General features: G+C 42.7%; 1 protein-coding gene across 1 annotated transcript in view; it reads right to left on the bottom strand.

Moving 5' to 3' along the window:
* LOC141110641 (cell adhesion molecule CEACAM8-like) overlaps positions 1-26,186 on the bottom strand; it is a 58,478-nt gene extending 32,292 nt beyond the window's left edge. Inside the window, exons 1-3 of the mRNA XM_073602109.1 lie at positions 25,887-26,186; positions 15,755-16,111; positions 6,085-6,339 (exon numbers count right to left, since the gene is read on the bottom strand). Coding sequence (XP_073458210.1) covers positions 6,085-6,339; positions 15,755-16,111; positions 25,887-25,932 — 658 coding nt within the window. The 5' untranslated portion in view covers positions 25,933-26,186. The remainder of the gene's footprint in view (positions 1-6,084; positions 6,340-15,754; positions 16,112-25,886) is intronic.
* Positions 26,187-26,388: the final 202 nt, after the last annotated feature.

Raw genomic sequence — 26,388 nt, 5'->3', positions numbered from 1 at the left:
TACATAGACAACTAAATACTCTGACAGACGTTCCAATCATTCCCCAGTCTATCCAAATGTAGAAGTAATAAAGAAAAATAGAAAGCTTTGATTAGAAAAACACTTTAATTGAAGCCCAGCTCTGGAACTGAAACAAAGCATATCTAAATGTAAAAAAAAAATTTAAAAAATGTAATAATATGTAGCTGGACTTAGACTATGTGCACCTTTATTACCAGTTTAATACCGGGCACTTTCACCCCGTTCCTGCCCAGACCAATTTTCAGCTTTCAGCGGTGTCACACATTGAATGACATTTGCGCGGTCATGTAACACTGTACCCAAACTAAATTGTTATCATTTTGTACACACAACTAGAGCTTTCTTTTGGTGGTATTTGATACCCATTGTTTTTTTGTTTTTTTTTATAAAGGACAAAAATGTTGGGGGAAAAAACGCTTCTTCATCGCTTCTGTTATAAAATTATGTAAATAATTGTTCTTCATAATTTTAGGCCAAAATGTATTCTGCTACATCTCTTTGGTGAAAATAATCCAAATCATTGTATATTATATAGTCTGTAAGAAGATTATAGAGTTCGCAAACTTTGGTATACAGTATATCTGAAAATTGATCTATCCTGATGCACTGATGGCCTATCTCATTTCCTGAGGCCCAAAAAATATCAGGACAGTACAAATATCCCACAAATGACCCCTTTTTGGAAAGTAGACCGTCCAAGATATCTAGAAAGAGGCATGGCGAGTTTTCTGAAGTTGTCATTTTTTTGTCATAAGTTTTTGGAAAATGAAGAAATTAAACGTTTTTTTTCATACTGTCACCAATGCAGTACAGTGTCATCATATAATTGGTAGCTTGACGGTGATTAGGGACACTGACTGGTGACAGTACGAAAATATATAAATATTTATTTTTTTAATTTATATTTTTGTATTATAGTGTTTTTTTTTTTTTCCGTTTTTTTTTTTTTTTTTTTAACACACTTTGACCAGAGCAATATAATGTTACCATAGTAACATTGTACTACTCTAGGGAAGTGATCAGGATTTTTTTTTTTTACTTTTACACATTATGTTTACATATAGCATTATAGCATGTGCATTACATTGCAGCATTTTACTGAATGAAATCAATTCATTCAGTTTCTTTTGTTGTGATTAGCTGTGACATGGTACAGATAGACTGTGATTGGCCCAGTCTGTACCATGTGATCACACTGACCAATCACAGCTAGCAACACAATTGTATACAAAGGATAGGTTAAAAGGAAGCCATCCATTGTTTACAACTGTCATGTGACCTGCTGTGATTGGTTACAGCGTGCACATGGTACCGGTAGCAGGCCGGTACAGTGATCAGTCATCAGCTGTGTCCGGTGCAGCAGCTGGTGATGGATTGTGCCGATGCAAGGCCCCGCAATCCTAGAGGACAACATATGATGTCCTCCCATATTGACGAGAGGTTCCCCCTGGAATTATGCTTAGGCTGGGTGGAACCGGTTGATCATTAAACCATAAAATCATTGGTACCTATTTTTCATTAGATAAATTGGTTCAACTCTAGTGGGGTGTAGGAGACTCTGCTCACATCCCTAAATAGACATAGAACAAACAGAGACCCTCAAATGGGACTTTTTGGGGCAGAAACTCCAATTGAGCATAAGACAATTAAGTTTAATAAAAATATAAATTTGAATATCACAAAGTATAAAAGGACACAGACTGGACTGTGTCAGGTACAGTACATTTGAACAGATGCAAGTTAAGTAATATAAACAACAATGCTCATGACATCACAACCACTAATTTTGTATCACTCTTGAACACATGAACAGAGTGATACCCAACGCGTTTCAAAGTCGTGCTTTTTTCCTCTTCATCGGGGGAAGTGGTGAAGGTATCTATGATATCGTGTACAAGAGGGTATCTTGTTGTGTCACATCAAAGGTTTTTATTAAAAGACAAGGAGAGTATGGCTCTGCTGGCTCTGATCCATCCAGGAAGATTGAAGACAGGGCGATCACCCCACCTATGGCCCAAGGGGGGGGGGGAGTGCAGAGCAGGAAAGCCCAACCCTCCAGATCACCCACACCAAGGGGTCAGAAAGTTGAATATCTCAATCGCTTATCATCCAGAGATGGACATAAGAGTTCCAGAGCCTGGGAGCCACACTGTGGAACTATGTGTTTGGTATGGTTTATTTGAGAAGAGTTAGTATGGTTACAGCTTTATTGGTGTCCAGTTAAATGAGTATTAGAGATTCACATTGTATACATGGATGTTCAGGTATGCCTTAGCTGTGTATGTCCACAAGTGTAGGAAGACTTGCTCCACCTCGCCAGCAGAGCTCTGCTCTTTTTAGGGAGTGGACAGAAACACTCAGCTGTCAACCCTTGTTCACATCTCTGCATAGCAGGAACTCGCATTCCCACATGGGGGTGATTTTGGAGCATTTCCACTCATCACACTTAGGGCAGCCCGTCCATCTAAATGGGCCATCCTACACACAGCAATTGCCCCAAAGAAGCTTCAGGACTATTTTTTATTGCAGTTTTTGGTGCAGTGCATTTCTGAAATGCAAGGAAACGTGTAGATGTGAATGGAGCCTCATTGTTCTTGTGTTATTGCACCAATTTTCACTTTCAGGCCCCATTCATATCTAGCATAGTGGGAGCGAACGTTTTTTGTCTAGTTTTTCCTGTGACACGCATAGGGCAGCCTGTTGGTTACATATGGTTAATGGGATTTTGGCATTTTGTGGGTTGTGTGTTTTTTACTGTGCGTTTTGCAGCGTTTGCCCCTCGTTTTTTCACATGGCATAATTTGTGTTTGCTGCTCTGTTTGATGTGTTGTTTAACAATTAATGGCACTGAAAGCGCAACTAGTAATTTTAGGTGTATAAACATGGCCATACGCTATGCAATCTGATTGTACAATCTCCTTTAGATTTACCAAATTTCTATAATAGGAGGAAACACCTATCTATTCAATCACTCTATATCCAATCAGGCAGGCCCTTACACTACATAGTTGATGTTAGATCTAAAGGAGATTGTACAATTAGATTGTATAGTGTATGGTGAACTTTACAGAACCCAGGAGACGCTTCTTCTGTTTTCAATACTGCAACTCTATCCACATCCACGGGCTGTTATCTCATCTCTCATCTCCTGCACACTTTTTAACATGCCAAATGAAAGATCGATGCAAGATTAAACTTAAAGGCTAAGTACCCCTTTGAACTAAGTATTGCTCTATATCAGCAGTAGGCAACCTGGGGCCCTCCAGCTGTTATGTAACTTAAAGTGGAGGTCCGCTGAAAAAAAAATATTAAAAGCCAGCAGCTACAAATACTTTTAATATATGGACACTTACCTGTCCAGGGAGCCCGCGATGTAGGCAGCCGAAGCCGATCCGTCCTTCGGCTCTCGGCTGCTGCCGCCACCATCCTTGGTAAGGGAATAAGGAAGTGAAGGCGTGCGGCTTCACTTCCTGGTTCCCTACTGCGCATGCACGAGTCACGATGCGCGTCATCTCAGGTCCCTGCTGTGTTCTGTGTCTCACAGAATACAGCAGGGGAGGACGGGGTAGGCACCGGAAGTGGCATAGGTCACCGCAAGCCCCGCGGTGAGCTATGCCAGGAAGTGGGAGCAAATACCTGTATTAGACAGGTATCTGCTCCCTCCTCCCCCCTGAAAGGTGCCAAATGTGACACCGGAGGGGGGGAGGAATCCAAAAAGTGGAAGTTCCATTTTTGGGTGGAACTCCACTTTAATTTCCCATGAGGCATTTTAAGGCTGGCAGTTAGTTACTCCCATGGCATGATGGGACTTGTAGTTCTACCATACCTCCCAACATTTTGAGATGGGGACGAGGGACACCTACTAACAAACATATGTAGGCATAGGACACGCCCCTGCCACACCCCCTTAAAGGAGAATTAACCCAAAAAAAAGGTTAATTGAATCCACTACTATTCCTTTATATTGGCTTTTAAAATGTACAAATGCAGCAATTTAGAAATTGGATGAAAGATTTAGCACTGGGAAACACTTTTTGAAACATAAAAAGTGCATTTTATATACAACTATATAGATCAGACCAAAATGAGGGACAAATGAGGAGGAAAGAGGGACAGAGGGACATTGTTCCAAATCAGGGACAGTCCCTCAAAATCAGGGACAGTTGGGAGCTATGGTTCTACAACAGCTGGAAGGCCCCAGGTTGCCTACCCCTGCTCTATATAGTATAGAGGAAATGTAGTGACTGCTCCAGAGCTTCCACTTGTTGTGTGCACCCGGCTCCTCTGTAGGCAATGATATCACTGTATGTAGACTCCGCCCAATGTGTTTCATCCCCAAGACTTAATCAGGTGACACTGAGTAGCTCCAAAGGTGCTGTAGAACTAGAAGCTGTTTGTCAATAGAAAAAAAAAAAATTTGGTGTGATAGACACTTATGTGACCCTGGATAAATATAAGACTGGCTAAGTGACTGACCTGACCTTAGAAAATAGACATTCTACTGATTGTCATTTTCATCTTATCCCAACACAGTTGTATTTGTGTCGTCTTAGAACAATTGCTCCCTCTTGTGTTCAAAGTGCAGCCCTACACATAGAGGAAAAACACATCAAAGTATGGGATTAGGAGATGAGGCACAGGTGCACACAGCACCTGGGTATGCTTATCCCTGCCCCTCTCTCCCTCTATATATATGTGGGCATATACCCTGTTTCCCCGAAAATAAGACCTAGTGTGATTGTCGATGATGGCTGCAATATAAGCCCTACCCCCCAAATAAGCCCTAGTTAAAGTCCTTGTAGGTCTTATTTTCAGGGTAGGGCTTATTTTCGGGGAAACAGGGTAGGGCTTATTTGGGGGGTAGGGCTTATATTGCAGCCATCATCGACAAACACGCTAGGTCTTATTTTTAGGGAAACAGGGTATGTAGGCTGTTGAACACACACAGTAAGGAGCTCTCCCATCAGGGAGAATCAAGGATAGACGTGGGTCTGAAAGGCATAATCCCCTCTTTTTTCACTGCACAAGGTCACAGATGTTCCCTGTGGTAGCTGGCATCTTTGGACATTGTACACCAAAACGGACCATGTGTGTTGGCGTAGGAGTTCCAGGTAGTATTATGGTAGAATTTCCTTCCTTTCCCTTTCATCCTTTCCTTTGGTGTATGGTTTCTATTTCACATGTAGCCCCCATGGGTTGGGGTACATTAAGTCACCTTTATATTTCCCCTCTACACTTAGATATGGCATTTTCACTCACTACCTCTCAGTGATAGCATTGGCCCACACTTTACCATGTTAAATAGGTACACTTCATACCATATGTAATAATACACATAATTATTATAACACTTATTTCCACGGTTATGCCATTCACTTCACCCCTGACCATCCACGGGGGACCTCACGTCCAGTGACATCCATCTCCTGAGTGTTTTTCCATCAAATATCTTGGGTTTTCCACCTCGCTCCCGGGACTAGTGAATTGTTCGGCCGGCCTGCAGCTCTCATCACTCTATTTCAGACTCATAACTATATTGTAAGTATGGGTGGATATTTTCCATACTTTTTGTTCCCCCCCGCCCTCTTACATTGAGACCAATTATTAATGTGCACAACTTATTAATTATGGATATATATCAAGCATCTGCTTCGGATGAGTGTAAGTCACCCACAAAACGCGTCAAGCTATGTTGATGCCACTATCATGTTTACAGTCAGGATCATTCCATCAATTTTATTCTGTTTTATTGCAATATGCTGTAACAATCATGCACTTTTATATATGTATTGTGTGATTACATGGGTTATGTGTCTGACGTTATTATTATTATTATTATTATGGATTATTATGCTATCTTATTATGATGTTTTAGTTGTACACATCATATATGGAATACATTTTTATTCCATTATACTCTTTATGTGCATAGTATTGAAATTTAGTAATTACAGTTATATAACAAACTGGTCAGACAGAATTTGAATCATGGTCATCCCCCAGCTGTATGCTTCATACAAAGTCCCAAACCTCAATTAATACACAGTTGTATTTGTTACTTACAAGCTATGGTCAATGTGTAAGGATCACTGGTCTTCTTACTGACAAGGTTCTCAGCCTCACATTGATAGTCCCCAGAATTCATACGGTTTATCCTCAGGAAGGAGATAGTCCTGTTATCTGAAGACAAGGTGGCTCCAGAGGGGACCCTGCTCCATACAATCCTCTCTGCATTAGTAGAGGTACAGGTGAGGGTGACAGTATCATTTTCCTTAGGAGGTGAAGTAGGGGCGGTAATTGTTGGTTTACCAACCACGTCTGCAGAGGAAGGAAATGGAAATCGTTAATAGTAGTCATAGTAGTAGGCACGTTTCAAGTGCAGTTGCTTTAAAGCTTCAAAGCTTCATACTGTAAATTAGGTAAAGCTCTGCTTTGCAAAGAATACCCAATTGTGTGCCAGGAAAATAAAAAGTAAAAAAAAAAAGAAACGGCATTTTACCTTGCACGTGATTAAGAAGCTCTGCTGACTTCTTGCATCCCTTTACTAAGCTCTGGAGCAACTGCACTTTGCAAAGTGCACAGTCTATTTGCCTTTAGTACATCAACCGCAGAATGTCTGGTCATGAGGAAATAACTGAAGCTACCCACCCAAGAAAGATAACTGGCTTGGTGCGAAATTCACACATTATCTGCCTCCTGTATCCTGCCTTGGAACATCAGATCTAAAATACTACTAGAACCTTAATCTAAAAAAAGCCAAAGCCAGCAAAGTTTTCAAGAGCAGAGAGATATTATAAATAGATCGTCTCTGAACAGGAAGTGTTTAAAACCACTTGAGATATCCTGACTTGTTCTTTAGCCTTCTTCCTACAACTTGGAGACTGCAATAAAAAGTTCATGTTTATTTTACCAAATAATTGGTACCTACTTTTGATTAGATAAATTGGTTGAACTCTAGTGGGGTGTAGGAGAATCTGCCCACATCCCTACATAGACATAGAACAAACAGAGACCCTCAAATGGGACTTTCTGGGGCAGAAACTCCAATTGAGCATAAGACAATTTGTGATATAAAAATGTTATATTTTTTATTATACCCAAGTATAAAAGGACAAAGACTGGACTGTGTCAGGTACAGTACATTTGAACAGATGCAAATTAATCACTTCCATACCGGGCCTATTCTGGCACTCCTCTCCTACATGTAAAAATCATCATTTTTTTGCTAGAAAATTACTCAGAACCCCCAAACAGTTTGTGTGTGTGTGTGTGTGTGTGTATATATATATATATATATATATATATATACACACACACACACACACACACACACACACACACACACACACACATATATATTTTTAGCAGACACCCTAGGGAATAAAATGGCGGTCATTGCAACTTTTTATCTTGCACGGTATTTGCGCAACGATTTTTCAAACACCTTTTTTTTGGAAAAATAAACTGTTTCATGATTTAAAAAAATAACAAAGCAGTAAGGTTAGCCCAATTTTTTTTGTATAATGTGAAAGATGATGTTACGCTAAGTAAATAGATACCCAACATGTCACTTTTTAAAATTGCGCACACTCATGGAATGACGCCAAACTTCGGTACTTAAAAATCTCCATAGGCGACACTTTAAAATTTTTTATAGGTTACACGTTTAGAGTTACAGAGAAGGTCTAGTGCTAGAATTGTTGCTCGCGCTCTAACGCAGGCGGCAATACCTCACATGAGTGGTTTGAACAGCGTTTACATATGTATATTTTTAAACTTTATTTTAAATTTATTTTTTTTAATCACTTTTATTCCCTTCACAAGGAATGTAAACATCCCTTGTAATAGTAATCATTCTTGACAGGTCCTCTTTATGGAGAGATGCGGGGTCAATAAGACCCCGCATCTCTCCTCCAGGCTGGAAAGCATGAGATCAGAAAAAAATTCCACGATCTCATGCTTGCCAACTGCGATCGTGGCTTTGTTTACATCTGAAGCCTGGACGTGACATCATAACGTCACGCCCAGGCCTCCGATGGTCATAGAGATGACTGGTGACCATCTGGTCACCGGAAATCTCTATGGTCGTCATCCGGCGGTGGGCGATTCTTTCTCCGGGTCCCCGATGGCACGGGAGAGCCCGGAGAAGCACCGGATGGCAGCGGGAGGGGGGTTGTCCCCTCCCGTCGCCTGTAAGAAAGAACAAGTGGTGGAACTGCCACTATGATCATTCTTATGGTGCACAGAATCGCTGACTGAAAACAAGGATATCTGAATGATGCCTGTAGCTGCAGGCATCATTCAGATATTCCCACTGAAAGTCAAAGACGTCATGTGATATCTTTGGGCGGGAAGTGGTTAAGTAATATAAACAACAATGCTCATGACATCACAACCACTAATTTTGTATCACTCTTGGGCACATGAACAGAGTGATACCCAATGCGTTTCAAAAGTGTTCGTTTTTCCTCTTCATCAGGGTCAAGTGGTGAAGGTATCTATGATATCGTGTACAAGAGGGTATCTTGTTGTGTCACATCAAAGGTTTTTATTAAAAAAACAAGGAGAGTATGGCTCTGCTGGCTCTGATCCATCCAGGAAGATTGAAGACAGGACGGTCACCCCACTGATGGCCAAAAGGGGGGGCAGAGCAGGAAAGACCAACCCTCCGGATCACCCCCACCAAGGGGTCAGAAAGTTGAATTTCTCAATTGCTTATCATCCAGAGATGGACATAAGAGTTCCAGAGCCTGGGAGCCACACTGTGGAACTATGTGTTTGGTATGGTTTATTTGAGAAGAGTAATGCACTTTTCGGCGGACTCAACTTCGAAGGACTTTTCAACGGAGTTCCGATGAAGTCCCGTCGAATCGGACTTGTCTACACACGATCACAACAAAGTCCGATGGATTCGTACGTGATGACGTACGACCGGACTAGAATAAGGAAATTCATAGCCAATAGCTGCCCTAGCGTCGGTTTTCTTCCGTCGGACTAGCATACAGACAAACTGATTTTTTGACCGGACTCAAGTCCGTCGGAAAGATTTGAAACATGTTCTAAATCTAAAGTCCGTCTGATTTTTCGACAGCAAAGGTCTGATGAAGCCCACACACGATCGAATTGTCCGGCGGATTCGTCCCGCCGGACCTTTGCTGTCAAAGTCCGGTCGTGTGTACACGGCATTAGTATGGTTTCAACTTTATTGGTGTCCAATTAAATGAATATTAGGCGCCATTCACACCTGAGCGTTTTGTAGCTTGAAGCCTGAAGCTACAAAACGCTGGAGGGGAAAAAATCAATTATTCTATATGGAGATGGTTCACATCTCCACTACAAAACGCCTGAAGCTCAAACAAGTTCTGGAACCTTTTTTTAGGCAGATTTGGGCGTTTTTCTGCTTTTTACTTTGGTGACCTTTTGCTCTGCACAAAATCGCGGCAAACCGGGGTAAAAACGCCACAAAATTGCAGTAAAAAACACTGCCAAATCGCGGTAAAATTGCGCAATTTTCTGCCTGAAAAGCTACGCTCAGGTGTAAATGCAGCCTTAGAGATTCACATTGTATACATGGATGTTCAGGTATGCCTTAGCTGTGTATGTCCACAAGTGTAGGAAGACTTGCTCCACCTCGCCAGCAGAGCTCTGCTCTTTTTAGGGAGTGGACAGAAACCCTCAGCTGTCAACCCTTGTTCACATCTCTGCATAGCGGGAACTCGCATTCCCACTTGCATCTTTTTTTTCTTTAGCGGGGGGGGTGATTTTGGAGCATTTCCACTCATCACACATAGGGCAGCCTGTCCATCTAAATGGGCCATCCTACACACAGCAATTGCCCCAAAGAAGCTTCAGGACTATTTTTTAGAGTGGAGCTTGGTGCGTTTTTGCTGCGGTTTTTAGTGCAGTGCATTTCTGAAGTGCAAGGGAACGCACAGATGTGAATGGAGCCTCGTTGTTCTTGTGTTATCTCACCAATTTCACTTTCAGGCCCCATTCACATCTAGCATAGTGGGAGCGAACGTTTCGTGTCTAGTTTTTCCCCTGACACGCATAGGGCAGCCTGTTGGTTACATATGGTTAATGGGACATTTTGGCATTTTGTGGGTTGCGTGTTTTTTACTGTGCGTTTTGCAGCATTTGCCCCTCGTTTCACATGGCAAAATGTGTGTTTGATGTGTTGTTAACAATTAATGGCACTCTATATCCAATCAGGCAGACCCTTATACTACATAGTTTATGGTAGATCTAAAGGAGATTGTACAATTAGATTGTATAGTGTATGGTGAACTTTACAGAACTTGGGAGACCCTTCTTCTGTTTTCAATAATACAGCTCTATCCACATAGGCTGTTATCTCATCTCCTGCACACTTTAACATGCTAAATGAAAGATCGATGCAAGATTAAACTTAAAGGCTAAGTTCCCCTTTGTTCGCCTTTTTTTTTTTTCTAAATACCAATAATCTACTTCTTTTGCAAAAATATCAAAGCTTTCCATTAATTCTATAGACACTTACTTCACTATCCTCATGGATGTTTGTACAATCGGATTGTATAGTGTATGGCCATGTTTATACACCTAAAATCATAGCTCCCAACTGTCCCTGATTTAGAGGGACTGTCCCGGATTTGGAGCAATGTCCCTCTGTCCCTCTTTCCTCCTCATTTGTCCCTCATTTTGGTCTGATCTATATAGTTGTATATAAAATGGACTTTTTATCTCTCAAAATTGTTTCCCAGTGCTAAACCTTTTATCCAATTTCTAAATTGCTGCATTAGTAAATTTAAAAGCCAATATAGGAGTGGTGAAAAAAAAGTCCTTGTGGATTTAATTAACCTTTCTTGGTTAATTCTCCTTTAAGGGGGCGTGTCCTATACCTACATAGGTTTGCAAGTAGGTGTCCCTCATTCCCATCTCAAAATGTCAGGAGGTATGCTAAAATTACTAGTTGCGCTTTCAGGGCCATTAATTGTTAATAACACACTAAACACACATTTTGCCATGTGAAAAAACAAGTGGCAAATGCTTCAAAACACACAGTAAAAAATACACAACCCACAAAACGCCACCATGTCCCATAAGTCCCATAGCACAACCCATTTAAATCAACAGGCTGCCCTATGCGTGTCACAGGAAAAACGAGCCACAAAACGTTCGCTCCCACTATGCTAGATGTAAATGGGACCCGAAAGTGAAATTAACACAAGAACAACAAGGCTCCATTCACATCTGTGTGTTTCCTTGCATTTCAGAAATGCACTGCACCAAAAATCGCAGTAAAAAACGCACCAAGCTCCTCCTTGAAAAACGTGCAGCTGGGAGTGGGAGGGTGGATGATGCAGGGTGTGTGCTAATGAGGCCAGCTGGTCACCTCCTTCCTGTGTCATGACCTACAGTCTGTAAGGATGTAAGAAGCAATAGATACGTTTTGAATCATGGATGGAGGACAGTAAGGTACGTGTCTGTAGATTTTATGGGAAGCTTTGATATTTTTGCAAAAAAAGTACATGAATGCCATATTAGTACATAGGCGGCACAGTGGTGCAGTGGTAGCACTCTCGCCTAGCAGTAAGAAGGGTCACTGGTTCAAATCCCAACCACGACACTACCTGCTTGGAGTTTGCATGTTCTCCCTGTGCCTGCGTGGGTTTCCTCCGGGTACTCCGGTTTCCTCCCACACTCCAAAGACATGCTGGAAGGTTAATTGGATCCTGTCTAAATTGTCCCTAGTATGTATGAATGTGAGTTAGGGACCTTAGATTGTAAGCCCCTTGAGGGTAGGGACTGATGTGAATGTACAATGTATATGTAAAGTGCTGCGTAAATTGACGGCGCTATATAAGTACCTGAAATAAAATATTAGTACATAGGGGAGCTGGAATTTAGTAAAACAAAAAAAAGGTGTACAAAGCTAAACCTACCCTTTATTATTTGCAAACATAATGAAGGTTTCCTATTTAGAATAATAAGCTGTCAGGTTAGTAAAACAGCGATATCAGAACCAATTCAATCATACAGTTTGTAGTGTACATAGATTTGCAAAACAATGGGATAAAGGAATATTTCGGAACTTGGTTTTATCTCATGGTTACTGTGAAAAAAGTGTGAATGCATCAACGCAGTGCATGTTCTCTCAGCTTTCAGAGCTTGGATTCATTGAATGAGTTTACCAAAAAAATTAAATATTGCAGAATATACAGCCTCATGCTACATAACTAAGCTCCATTTCATGCTGAATAAACTAAATTATTAATGTGTCTTAAATAGAAAACTATCTTTAGATAGATGTTTACCCCAAAAGCATTTTATTAAAATAAATTTGATAAAAATAAAAAAAAATCAGATTTAAATTTAAAAAATCAGATTTAAAGGGGTTGTAAAGGTTTAATTTTTTTTAAAAATAACAAACATGTTATACTTACCTCCACTGTGCAGTTAGTTTTGCACAGAGTGGCCCCGATCCTCGTCTTCTGGGGTCCCTCGGTGGCTGTCTCAGCTCCTCTCCGCAAGAGCTAACCCCCCTCTGGGAGACGCTCCCCCAAGGGGGTTAGCTTGCAGGCGTGCTCCCGTGTGATACAGTTGGCGTCCATAGCTGCCGAGTGTATCACTCGGCCCCGTCCCCTGGCACGCCGCGTCATTAACTTGATTGACAGCAGCGGGAGCCAATGGCTGCGCTGCTATCAATCATCCAATGAAGAGCCCACAAGAGCTGGGGGAAAGCAACGCGGGATCGTGCCCACGGAGATTCGGGGCTCAGGTAAGTAAAACGGGGGCTCGGGGGGGGGGTGAACAGTGCAAGGTGTTTTTTCACCTTACTGCATAGGATGCAGCAAGGTGAAAAAACACGAAGATTTGCAACCCCTTTAAAAAAAAAAAAATCATTGATTTTTATCAACCCTGCCAGTACGTAATTTTTCTTCTACGGCTCTGGGGCACATGAGCACGCAGCCAGAGCACCGTTCCCGCTGCAAATGGACACAGCGGGAGCCAATCAGCGAGTCTGGAGGACCTAATGTCTGCCGGAAACCTGAGAATGGTTCAGAGAGAGGCAGAGCGGCGGTCTGTCTGTGTAAAACAAGGCAGGTTGCCGTTCTGCTAGTAAGAAAGACAGAGATCTTGTGTTTCTGCTAAGCAGGAACATGGATCTCTGTCTTCCTTTAGTTAAACCATCCCCCACACAGTAAGAAAGCACTCCCAGTGAACACATTTAACCCTTTGAGCGCCCCCTATTGTTAACCCATTCCCTGGTATTGTCATTAGTGCAGTGACAGTATTTATTTATTTCAGGTACTTATATAGCACCATCAATTTACGCAGCGCTTTACATATACATTATACATTCACATCAGTCCCTACACCCTCAAGGAGCTTACAATCTAAGGTCCCTAACTCGCATTCATACATACTAGGGCCAATTTAGACAGGATCCAATTAACCTACCAGCATGTCTTTGGAGTGTGGAAGGAAACTGGAGTACCCGGAGGAAACCCACACAGACACAGGGAGAACATGCAAACTCCAGGCAGGTAGTGTCGTGGTCAGGATTCGAACCAGCGACCCTTCTTACTGCTAGGCGAGAGTGCTATCCACTATACCACTGTGCCGCTCATAGTAGTACATTTTTTTTTAGCACTGATCACTGTATTGGTGTCACTGGTCCCCAAAAAGTGTCAAAAGTGTCAGTGTCCGATTTGTCCGCTGCAATGTCGCAGTCCCCCTAAAAGTCGCTGATCACTGCCATTACCAGTAAAAAAAAAAAAAAAAGTCCATAAATCTATCACGTTGTTTGTAAATGCTATAACTTTTGCACAAACCAATCAATATACGCTTATTGGGCTTTTCTTTTTACCAAAAACATGTAGCAGAATACAAATTGGCCTACATTGATGAAGAAATTTGTTTTTTTTAATGTTTTGATTGGATGTGTTTTATAGCAGAAAGTAAAAAAATGTTTTTTTTTTTTTTTTAAATTGACGGTCTTTTTTTGTTTATAGCGCAAAAAATAAAAACCGCAGAGGTGATCAAATACCACCAAAAGAAAGCTCAGTTTGTGATTAAAAAAGAACATCAATTTTATTTGGGTACAGTGTTGCATGCCTGCACAATTGTCCTTTAAAGCAACACAGTGCCGTATAGCAAAAATGGCCTGGTCAGGAAAGGGGCGTAAAACCTTCCGAAGCTGAAGTGGTAAAAGTATAACTAAAGGCAAATCTTTTGTGTGGAGAGGGATTAGGAAACTGTCAGGGTGAATCTCTCTAACGGGGGCACAGACAGTAATAAACACCAAAGGATTACCTTAAGGCGTATGAAATATTAACATCTGGTGAGTGTACCGTATGCCCTAAGGGGAGTGTGACTCACGTGGTGGCGTTCTGGGTATGTGGTGCGCTCGTAACACACGCGATCGCTCGTAACACACCGAGAAACGGTGTGTCTGAGGGGAGAAGAGACTGATCGTCTGTTCATACAAAGTATGGACAGCGATCTGTCATCTCCCCTAGACAGTCCCATCCCCCTTCAGTTAGAACACACACTAGGGAACACGCTTAACCCCTTGATTGCCCCCTAGTGTTAACCACTTCCCTGCCAGTGACATTTGTACAGCAATCAGTGCATTTTTATAGTACTGATCACTGTACAAATGCCAATGGTTCCAAAAATGTGCTAAAAGTTTTCGATGTGTCTGCCATAATGTCGCAGTCCCGATAGAAATCGCAGATCGCCGCCATTACTAGTAAAAAAAAAAAATAATAAAAATGCTATAAATCTATCCCCTATTTTGTCGACACTATAACTATGCGATTTTTATTACCAAAAATATATAGGAGAGTACATATCGGCCTAAACTGAGAAAAAATGGGGATATTTATTATAGCAAAAAGTACAAAATATTGTGTTTTTTTCAAAATTGTCGGTCTTTTTTTGTTTATAGCGCAAAAAATAAAAACCGCAGAGATGATCAAATACCACCAAAAGAAAGCTCTATTTGTGGGGAAAAAAGGACATCAATTTTGTTTGGGTGCAGCGCTGCACGACCGTGCAATTGTCAGTTAAAATGACGCAGTGCCGAATCGCAAAAAATGGCCTAGTCATTGAGCAGCCAAATCTTCCGGGGCTGAAGTGGTTAAGGACATACGATGTGTTTGACTTTTTAAATGTTATTAGGTTTACTTAGTAATAAAAACCTTTCTATTTTAAAATCTGGTTGTCATCAGAACATGAATAGAATGGAAATATTGTAATGGGGACACTAGTTGATGACATCCAGGGATTCCCTCACTTTGGGAGTATTTCTCATTTCCTGTTTTGCCTATGGCACAGGAAGTGAACAATAATTGTCCCAATGTGACACACATGGCCAAAAAACAGACAGGGGTCATAACCCTCCCTTACTTTATCCAACATGAATCTATCTGCCTATTGCTCATTAATAGTCTTGAGGTCATAGACATGAGGGATATATGACCAGAAAAGTTCCCAGCTCAACTAAAATGGTCTTTAGAGAAAGTATTTACATGAACCAGCTAGTGTGCTTTTTCTGTGGAGAACGGTGTGAATAAAGCTTATTCTTAGTGGTGGTGTAAATTCATCTTTTGTAAATGAGGCTCTTATATTGTCCAGATTAATCCCCCAAACCCATGTATGTCTTTAGTTTTCAAATAGATAATGTGGACAATAAATAAATAATAACATAAGATAATAAAAAGGGCAAATCTGTCTGACAATTTCTCACCATAGATTTTCAGGTATACAGGTGTATCACTTTGATTTGTAGTTGTGTGTATCTTCACTATGTAATTTCCCTCATCAGTCATATTTAGGTTGGAGATCTGTAGAGATCCATCGGGGAAAGGTGTCATCCTACTATTGTACAGAGGTCCAGGAATTATTGGGTTCTTATCACCAGTGATATATGTAAGGATTTGATATTCTCTGTTTGTGTTCGGTCCTTTATACCAGGTAATAGACTGAATTCTCCCAGTAATCCCAGTAACACTCATAGTGACAGATCCTCTGATGACCGGATTCTGAGGGATCAGCTGAATACTCGTCATTCCACCGGACACATCCACCATCACACCGAGGAGAACTGCAAGAGAAAGTGACAGATAAAAAGATCAGTGATTGTATGTTTCAAAAGTACAGAAATGTCATGTCATGGTATCTCTTTATCAAAGATTCACTGGAAAATTTACCCAGTGAATAATTTGTAGCCATTTGCCATATAGGATTGGATGAGATTCACCCATCAGTATTACCTGCATTCACTCTGTATTGTGTGAACAGCTGTTGGACAAATCTTGTTAAATCAAATGTTGCTGAGGTAGAGTCATTAAAAATCTACAGTATAGCAGGTTAGTTTTGTATTTCTGGTCTAGTCTTTTGGTAATTATTGGGAGTTCTTTCATGTTGCCAACAATAATAGCTCTCCATTGTGCTAAACACAGTTTAATTTAATGGAGAGCTATTGCTAATAGATTTTTAGGAAATAGAAAATACCAACAAAAGTGTCCTCCATCCCAGAGCTAATTCATTTTGCATGGCAGGCACGTGTCCTCATACCAAAGGAACATGCAGACCCCTGCATGATATTAACCTGCATGTCATTCAGTATTGGGGCTCCCCCCAAAAATGGCACCATCAAACTCATAATTTACATAAAAAAATAAAATAAATATATATATAAAAATATATATAGTACACATATATATATATATATATATATATACAAATCTTTCTAAAGTGTGCTCCTGTCGACTGCCTGTACTCCACCTCTCATCCATTTCCAGTGCTCCCTGCAGTGTTCTTCTCTTCTAAACTTCCAGTGATGCCTTTACCATTCAATGATTCTCCATACTGTACCTCTCATCCACTGTCAGTGCCTCCCCTCCTAATTGCCTCCTTTCTCTGGCACCCTACTGTACTGCTTCTCCCATCTGCCTCGAATTGCTTCCTTAAAGCTGGATTCACACTGCACGCCGGATCGGCTCACAGCAGGGGTCTGGTGCGTTCCCGTTGACCATTTCAGGTACGATTTCAGCCCAAATTTTGGGTTGAATTCAGACCTGAAACGCATCAAAAGACGCACAGGACTCCTGTGCAAATTCGCACTGAAGCTGCTGCAGAGACGTGAGAACCGGCTCCATAGAGAGCGGGGAACCCTCATCCAATTCACACAAGTGTGAACCCAGCCTTACTGTGCCTCTAGTAGGATGAGGTTCACATTCGCCACAACCTTGTTTTCGAGGAAAATCTCCCCCGGTACATGGTTTGGCTGAATTCCAAATTTTGGGCTCAAAATTTTGCTTCCAAACCCATAACGCACTACATAGCTTTTCTCCTTGTCCAGCTGAGTCTCAAAGAGGGAATAATTCATAGCAATAATAACCTCATTAAAAAAGGGTCCTCAGCAGCCATATTATCAGTGTGTATTGAATCCTTTAAGGAGAACCGAAAAATATGTGTAAGTAGAGTGTAAGGAGAGATCCTGTGTCTGGTCCTGTCTGGTGGGCCACATATCTCCCCTGTGTTTACTGTTCTATAGGTCCAACGGCCCTTCTTAGGATCAGGGCAGCCATCAGAAAGTTTGGGGCCCCTTACACAGCTTAAGGACTGGGTCCCCCCTGGCCTGACCACCAACATTCCCCAGGGTCCATCCATTGGCCATCCCACCAAATCCACTGTGAATGGGGAGGAATACAATTTACAGCCTACCAATACTTAGATGTGGTGGCTGCATTTGTTTTCCTTTTTTTAGGCTTTTTATTTTCTGTTTTCCCCTGGTGATCTGGTCAGTTACACACCTCTTATATTAGAGTGCCCCCACTCTGGATGAAAGAGCTACAGAGACACCTTTGGACAGCAGATGTACTAGCCGATTTAGGTACATCAAACAAATTGTAACCATACTCCAGCTCAGTGGTAAATGGTTTGTCTCAACCCTCTAACTGCTACATCTTCAAGACAGCTCGTTCTTTTGAAGAAAAAAAAAAAAAACACAGACCAGGTGAAAATAAAAGAGAGAAAACCTAAAAAGAAAACCTAAAAAAGAAAACGAATGAGTCCACATTTAAAAATTGGAAAGCTGCAATAAAATAAATGTTTGCTTTGGATTTTAATACCACTTAAGGTGGATAAAGTTAATAAAGTAATTCTGTTATACTATTATAGGTCATATCTATGGGTAGATGATGAGAAGGAAGGGGTTTGTTTAATAAACAGACTGGGATAAAGCTATTTCCAGTGCTGGCATGGAGGGAGAGAGAAAAAGAGAGGGTAGGTAGAGAAGGAGAGGGGGCAGGGGGTGAAAGAGAGGGGGCAGGGGGAGAGAGAGAGGGGGGCAGGAGGAGAGAGAGGGGGGCAGGGGGAGAGAGAGAGGGGGGGCAGGGGGAGAGAAAGAGAGGGGGCAGGGGGAGAGAGAGAGGGGGGCAAGGGGAGAGAAAGAGAGGGGGCAGGGGGAGAGAGAGAGGGGGGGGCAGGGGGAGAGAGAGAGGGGGCAGGGAGAGAGAAAGAGAGAGAGGGGGCAGGGAGAGAGAAAGAGAGAGAGGTGGGGAGAGAGAGAGGGGGCAGGGAGAGAGAAAGAGAGAGAGGGCAGGGGGAGAGAGATGGACCACTTCCTGATGATGGCCGAAACATTGAAGGTTATATCGTGTCTCTTCCGCCCATAGAAAACTACCTGGGAATCGAGCAGAATGCCACAAATGGTGGCTTTGCTTATCAGGGCCGATTACCCTTAACAATCACCTGCTACACAGGTCGGGTGCCAGGACTATAAGGCACTTTTAAATGTGAGTGGAACTATTTTAATTTGTGTATTCAATAAACCTGGTTTTACGGCATTGCGCAATAAAGGTTTCCCATTGTCATTTCCATCTATATTTATGAGGTGCACTCTTGCAAGAGACGTCATTTCAACAGGCTCCCTAGGGGGGTATCCCCACATGCCTATTAGACTACACTAGCAATAGTTGGTCAACATCCAGGGTGAGTGTACATCTATGTGGGGCAACCCATCTGGACACCATTGCACAGGAGATGTCAATTTAAGCACAAGCACTTTATGTCATCACCTAATGGGACTTTATTAACTCTTTGTGTGCTCTGCAATTTTTATGCGTGTTCTGCAATTTTTATGCATGTTCTGCATTTTTTTGCGTGTTCTGCATGTTTTACATTAATTTGATCAACCCTAAGTGCAGCAAACTGTTTTTTTACATTCCTACTTTGCTTTTTTGCCATTTGCTTATTAGCAAGTTTTTTTTACTGCACCTGGAGTTTGATGATCAGTTATTTTATGCAAAGGCACTAAGGTTTATATTTCTCTGGGAGAGGGGGGGGTGGGGAGAGAGGGGGCAGGGGGAGAGAGAGAGAAGAGGGGGAAGAGAGAGGAGGTGGGAGAGAGAAGGGGGCAGGGGGAGAGGGAGGGGGCAGGCGACGTGGCAAGTGACAATCTGCATCTGGTGGCAGGTGATGTGGCAAGTGACAATTGTAGCAGCAAAGTGACAATCCGCATCTGGTGGCAGGCGACGTGGCAAGTGACACGCTCGGGGCTCCCACTGATTCTGCATTATGGTGAGTTGAACTATTTCCTTTTATATAACAATGTAATAATAGAAATAATGCGCTTCAATCATCCTGACACCATAACAACCATGGTGCTGTGATAATTGAAGCGCTAACACCAGCCATTTCCCTGATAAATTCCCCCCCAAAAAATGTATTTTCTGGCAGTGCCCCTCCCGAGACTAGACTCTGGATCTGCCCCTGGAGAGAGAGGGGTCAGGGGTCAGGGTCTGGTCACAATGCTTACTCAGGTGGTCCCAGGGCTCTCATTCAGCAGAAAAGAACAAAGAGGAGGTGCCAATTTGGGGCCTGGGCATCCAGAGAGATTGGGGCCCCTCAGGACGCCCATGCCCCTTACATCTGTATTGGCTGTACCCTCCTGATGGCGGCCCTGCTTAGAATTATTGTTTTTCTGCATCCGCAACAAGTGAAATGACTTGTTAGCTGTTGTACAACTGCTTTGCAGCCTTTATCTGCTAGGGTTAAAAAAAAAATAACGTACTGTTTTGTTTTGGGGTTTGGTCTTTTAGGGCTGCTTCACAGCAGGAATTACACAGGAATGTGTTCCTGTACGATTTGAGTGCAATGCATTTTCGCCCCGTTCACTTGAATGGGCTGAAATCACACTGCACCGCTCCAAAAGTAGCCCAGGCAGCACTTTATAAAATGCACTGCAACCAGATTGCATAGTATTTTTGTACCATGTGATCTGGTGCAGGCAAATGCACTGTGAACTGCATTGACACCTGCTGCAGATCGCAAGCGCTGTGCATTTTAAACGCAGTTTGGGAAACATGCACAGAATACAGGTGCCCTTACTGCATTCTAGTGTGAATGGGCCCTTGGAGATTATGTTTATGTTTTTGGGGGTATATTGAATTTTTGTTGCTAGGACTTTTTTTATTTTTTTCTTTGATGCTGACACAGTAATTGGGAGGCCTAAAACCAGAGGCAGACGTACTGCTTTTGGAGGTAGTAGGAGGCGAGCAAGTCCTGTAGAACAGAGTGGTGGTAGGACCACACATCTTCCTTTGCTTTTAGAAAGCAGCCCACCAATACAGCCAAAAAAAAAAAAGCACCAGAGGTAGTTAACTGGCTGAGAAAAAACTTTCTCACCTCCATCCTCCCACCCACAAAGTGTCCCAGTTGTCTAACAGCATTACTAATGCCTCCTCTATTCCTCCTCCTCTTCTGCTAATCCTGCTATAGCACCACAGACAAGTCAGTGGAATAATTTGACCATCCTATAGCAGACGTGCAGCAGTGGCGTCTCCAGCTTTCATATTTAGGGGGGGCACATGGGGGGACAGGGTCAAAAGTAGGGGGGCAACTATAAAATGCAGATAGATAGATAGATAGATAGATAGATAGATAGATAGATAGATAGATAGATAGATAGATAGATAGATAGAAATATATACTGGGGCCCTTTACTATGACCCCACAATGGCCCTTTCACATGTTCTGCAGTGAGCTCCCTTCCTACTGTATTGGGGACCCCCAGGGTGGCAGAAAACAAGATATATATGTCACCAGCATACCAAGAAAATATAAGGATCCAAAGCAGTGGGAGAACTATCAGGGTTGCAAAGGTTGTCTTGCCACCGGGCCCTGGTGTTCTGCCACTGTGGGGTTCCCCAGCCTCCTCTTGCTGTACTGCCCCTGCTATTGACTGCTCTGGTCTGGCATCTCTTGGAATTTACAGGCTGGTTCTCCTGTCCTAAGGACGGGTGAAATCAATCTGTTTTTTTCAGTAACTGAGAGTCCTGGTGGAGTCCTTCCTGCAACTCGCTCTTCTCCCTGCCAATGAGGATGCAGGGGAAGGAGCAGATCGGGCGGCCGTGGTTGTGTGAGCGCTCACATTATGCAGTGTCAGCAAGCAGAGGGAGGGGGGAGGAATCACCCGCAGGAGCTGACTGGGGACTCTCTCCCTCTTAGACATTGATTTTTTATTGGGGGGGCACATGGTGGGGCACAGCATAATGTTGGGGGGTCAGGGCCCCCTCCGGCCCCCTCCTAGGGACGCCATTGACGTGCAGCAGGAGGAAGATTTGAGTGTTGCGGACACATCTTAGAGCTTGTTTAAACTTGTGTCTTTGGGGTGGTAAACACATGAGGTTGAGTCATGTTTTTACTGACCCCCAACCACCGCCCTTAAACTGTAAAGGCAGTGGCGGGGAGGGGGGGTGTACACATGCTGCTGTAGCCAGAAGCCGGCTATCTGTGCCTGCAATCAGGAGACATTGTGCAACCTTACTGTGGTGGAGCTGTTTCCCTCTAGTGTTGAGCTTGGACTCTGTGCTGTCATATCCTGAATAGAGTGACAAAGCAAAACATCGTGGGACATGTAGTTCAGAATGCTGCAATTTCCCCTTTAGTTGACCTGTTTGGAACTACAACTACCAGACGGCTGGGCAAAAAAGAACAGACTGCTGGGAGAGCCTAAAAAAGGGCTTTTTCTAGGCCTGGATCACTCTCTTGGGACCGCGGCCTGGATCTGCAAGCAGGGACTCTGTGTCTGGGAGTGCTTCGGCTGAGTCATGGCTTGTGCAAGAAGAGTCACCACATGTGTATCCTTAGGGCATCTGCGGACATCACTGCCTTACTGTCCAGCGGCAGCCTGGAGGCTACTTCTGCTCCATCTAAATCATGCTGCAGCTGATCCGGGGTGGGACGCGGCGTGGTGCAACGGTAGGGTTGCCACCTCATCCCTTTAAACCCGAACACATATGAATTACACAGGTTCTGAGGCTAATTTAATGCAGATAAGGCACCAAGTGAGTTTAATTAACACCTTAATCAGCCACAGAACCTGCATAATTAACCGCTTCCTAACCGCCTCACGCAGATGTACTGTGGCAGAAGAGCACGTACAGGCAGAATCACGTACCTGTATGTTGCTCCTTTAGAGGCAGGTTGCATGCGAGTGTGTGCACCCGCCGGGAGCTTCGCGATCGCGGGTCCCGCAGACTCGATGTCTGTGGGGACACCCGTGATCGTCTCACGGAGAGGAAGAACAGGGAAATGCTAATGTAAACAAGCATTTCCCCGTTCTGCCTAGTGACACTGTCACTGATCTCTGATCCCTGTAATCGGGAGCAGTGATCAGTGTCGTGTCACACACAGCCCCTCCCTCTCCCACAGTTAGAATCACTCCCTAGGACACACTTAACCCCTACAGCGCCACCTAGTGGTTAACCCCTTCACTGCCAGTCACATTTACACAGTAATCAATGCATTTTTAATTGCACTGATCGCTGTATAAATGTGAATGGTCCCAAAATCGTGCCAAAACTGTCCGATCTGGCCGCCATAATGTCGCATTCATGATAAAAATTGCTGATCGCCACCATTACTAATAAAAAAAAATATTAATAAAAATACCATAAAACTATCCCTATTTTGTAAACGCTATAACTTTTGCGCAAACCAATCAATAAACGCTTATTGCGATTTTTTTTTTTTTTTTTACCAAAAATATGTAGAAGAATACGTATCGGTTAACCACTTAAGCCCCGGACCATTTGGCTGGCCAAAGACCAGAGCGATTTTTGTGATTCGGCACTGCGTCACTTTAACTAACAATTGCGCAGTTGTGCGACGTGGCTCCCAAACAAAATTGACATCCTTTTTTTCCCACAAATAGAGATTTCTTTTGGTGGTATTTAATCACCTCTGCGATTTTTATTTTTTGCGCTATAAACAAAATAAGAGCGACAATTTAAAAAAAAAACACATTTTTTTTTACATTTTGCTATAATAAATATCCCCCAAAAATATATAAAAAAACCTTTTTTTTTCCCCTCAGTTTAGACCGATACGTATTCTTCTACATATTTTTCGTAAAAAAAAATTGCAATATGCGTTTATTGATTGGTTTGCGCAAAAGTTATAGATTTTACTAAATAGGGGATAGTTTTATGGCATTTTTATTAATGATTTTTTTTTACTAGTAATGGCGGTGATGAGCGATTTTTATTGTGACTGCGACGTTATGGCGGACATGTCGGACATTTTTGACACATTTTTGGGACTATTGTCATTTATACAGCGATCAGTGCAATTAAAAATGCACTGATTACTGTGTAAATGACACTGGCAGTGAAGGGGTTAACCACTAGGGGGCGGGGAGGTGTTAATCAGTACTAGGGGAGTGTTTTCTAACTGTAGGGGGGATGGGCTGTGTGTGTCACTAGACTGATCACTGCTCCCGATGACAGGGAGCAGTGATCAGTGACACTTGTCACTAGGCAGAACGGGGAGATGCTGTTTACATCAGCATCTCCCCGTTCGTCCTCTCCGTGAGGTAAACGCGGGTATCCCCGTGGCGATCGAGTCCGCGGGACCCGCGACCTGACTCACGGAGCTCCCGGACGGCGCGCGCGCAATGGCATGGCGGGGAATTCAAATGGATGCCCATTTGCCCAGCCGTGTCATTCTGCCGACGTACATCGTTGTGCGCCAGTCGGGAACCGGTTAATATATGTTCGGGTTTAAAGGGATGAGGTGGGAACTCCATGCGATGGAGGTTGGCTGCCATCCCCTGAGCCAGAACCCTGAGGGAGAGCCTGTAAAGCCACTATCATCACCCCCAGCATCATCAATTGAAGTATAGGTGAGTGGGCACCTGCCCATTCAGCTACATAGACACTGTATACAGACACCATTGTCTATATTCACCCTGCTGTCACATGTAGTACCATAGGATAAGTATATCCAGCTACATAGACACTGTATACAGACACCATTGTCTCTATTCACATTGCTGTCACCTTTAGTACCGTAAGATAAGTACATCCAGCTACATAGACACTGTATACAGACACCATTGTTTCCATTCACCTTGCTGTTACTTGTAGTACCACAGGATACAGTGCCTTAAGTCAACGATCACAGTGATCACTCTGCACTCAAACAACCCAGGAAGATTCTGCTTTCGTTGCTTGTAAAGCTAAATCAGTTGAATTGTTTTTCTCTGCTACTCAGGATTGCTTCTAATACAACTCTCCTAAGTGCTAATTGAAGACCAAAGGACTTCATTTCTGTATCACAGGACTATACCTACCACCCCCCCCCCCCCCTATCATAAGGGATTTCTTTTGCTGTGCTCATAGAGCCTGAGTTTGCCTAGAACTCTTTGAGGGAGCTCGTTATAACAGTTTGCTGAATGTTATGACTCTTTGTTTGTTGCTTGAGCCTGTGGGTTGAGATACAGAAGGGAGTGGTCTGACATAGCTAAAAGTCCTTCCCCTGTCTTTCTTCTGCCTGTTCACATAGGCCATATATGTTTACATAAGGGCTGCCAATAGCTAATTGTTCTTTATATCTGATTATCTGACATGATTCACTGCAGTTGCTGTTTTATCACCAGTGACATTTTGCCTGAAGTATTTCTATAAAGTGTAAGTTTATGTTGTTCACCTTTAACTGCATTTGACATATCCGTAAACAAAGTTTATTGGTTCATCACCTGGTAGTGTGTCTATTTCATTATTGTTACTGATAGAAAATGCCTGAACCCAGGGTGTCAGAGGTGGGGGAGGACTTGTAGGGTCGGGGCAACCAGTGAGGTACTGATTCAATCAGCGACCATCACAGGGGTAGTGCTACACTAATATTCCCTGCTTTGGGCTGTGGCAGGAATTAGCACTGGAACAAGTCCTTTATGGCAGGGCCCAGCTCTGCTTTGTTTCACAATAGTATGCTAATTTTGCCAAAAAGAATTTCGATTTTCCTCCGGTAGACTTTATTGGGGTTCAGGATAAAATTAGGATCTTCCTTTTTTGAGCATGGTTCATGAAAATGCATGCAAATTCGAAACCCATGCATGTTTGATTATGCCTAGCACCCAGTCTTCCTCTGCCCCCGCCAGCCTTGTATTGCATTTACAGCTTTTCTCCCACAGAAAACCCTTAACCCTTCCCATTGTTCACTTCTCCTCATCCAGCACCTCAATCACCTTCCTCCCTGTCTCTCCCCTCAGACCCCCCACTTCCCAACCATATACTTTTTGTTCTCCAGTGTCCTGATCAGGGCCATCCACTAACCAGTAGACTGGGAGATTTACAGTACTCAGCAGTCAGACAGGCATTATGGGTGACATCTAAGTCATTCATCAGTGTTAAACGGGCAACCAGGCAATGCCCATATTTCTCGCATAACAGGTTAACTTCAAGGAAAAACAGGACAAAAAACAGCAGCACAGACACCAATCTTTAGGTATACATTTTGGAATGCACCTGTCTATACAACTATATCATGTCATTACCAGCTTTTTCTCACTTGGCAATTGCTACACTTACCTGACACAATAACACTGGAGCCGAAGGAATGTTGCTTGGTGATCATTTTCTTTAGTGCACAAACGTTGACACATAAATTAAACAGGGATTTCTTTCTTGTTCACAATGGCATCTCTGTTCCTGGCAATCCTCTGGGTCACTTTTTATTTGTTAGATTCCCTTACTTAAAACCCAGATATGTTATATCTATACAGTAAATCTCATATTGTATGTGCTTTATCGCCAGTGTTCCCCTGTGTCTGCACTATGTCTGGGTGACTCTCCGTGAATGGGGAAATACAAAGTGTGGGAGGTACAATAAGGGAAGTAATGCAATATTCTGCACACGGCTAGTTTTCACTCAAACCATTTACATAGTTATATAGACACATAGTTACATAAAAGGTGAGGTTTAAAAAAGACACAAGTCCATCAAGTCCAACCTTTGTGTGAGATTATATGTCAGTATTACATTGTATATACCTGTATGCTGCGATTGTTCGGGTGCTTATCTAAAAGTTTG

Source organism: Aquarana catesbeiana, linkage group LG10, assembly GCF_042186555.1.
Source record: "Aquarana catesbeiana isolate 2022-GZ linkage group LG10, ASM4218655v1, whole genome shotgun sequence".
NCBI classification, from domain to species: Eukaryota; Metazoa; Chordata; class Amphibia; order Anura; family Ranidae; genus Aquarana; species Aquarana catesbeiana.
The sequence above is the reverse complement of the archived record's forward strand: the minus strand, read 5'-3'. Positions and strand labels throughout refer to the sequence as shown.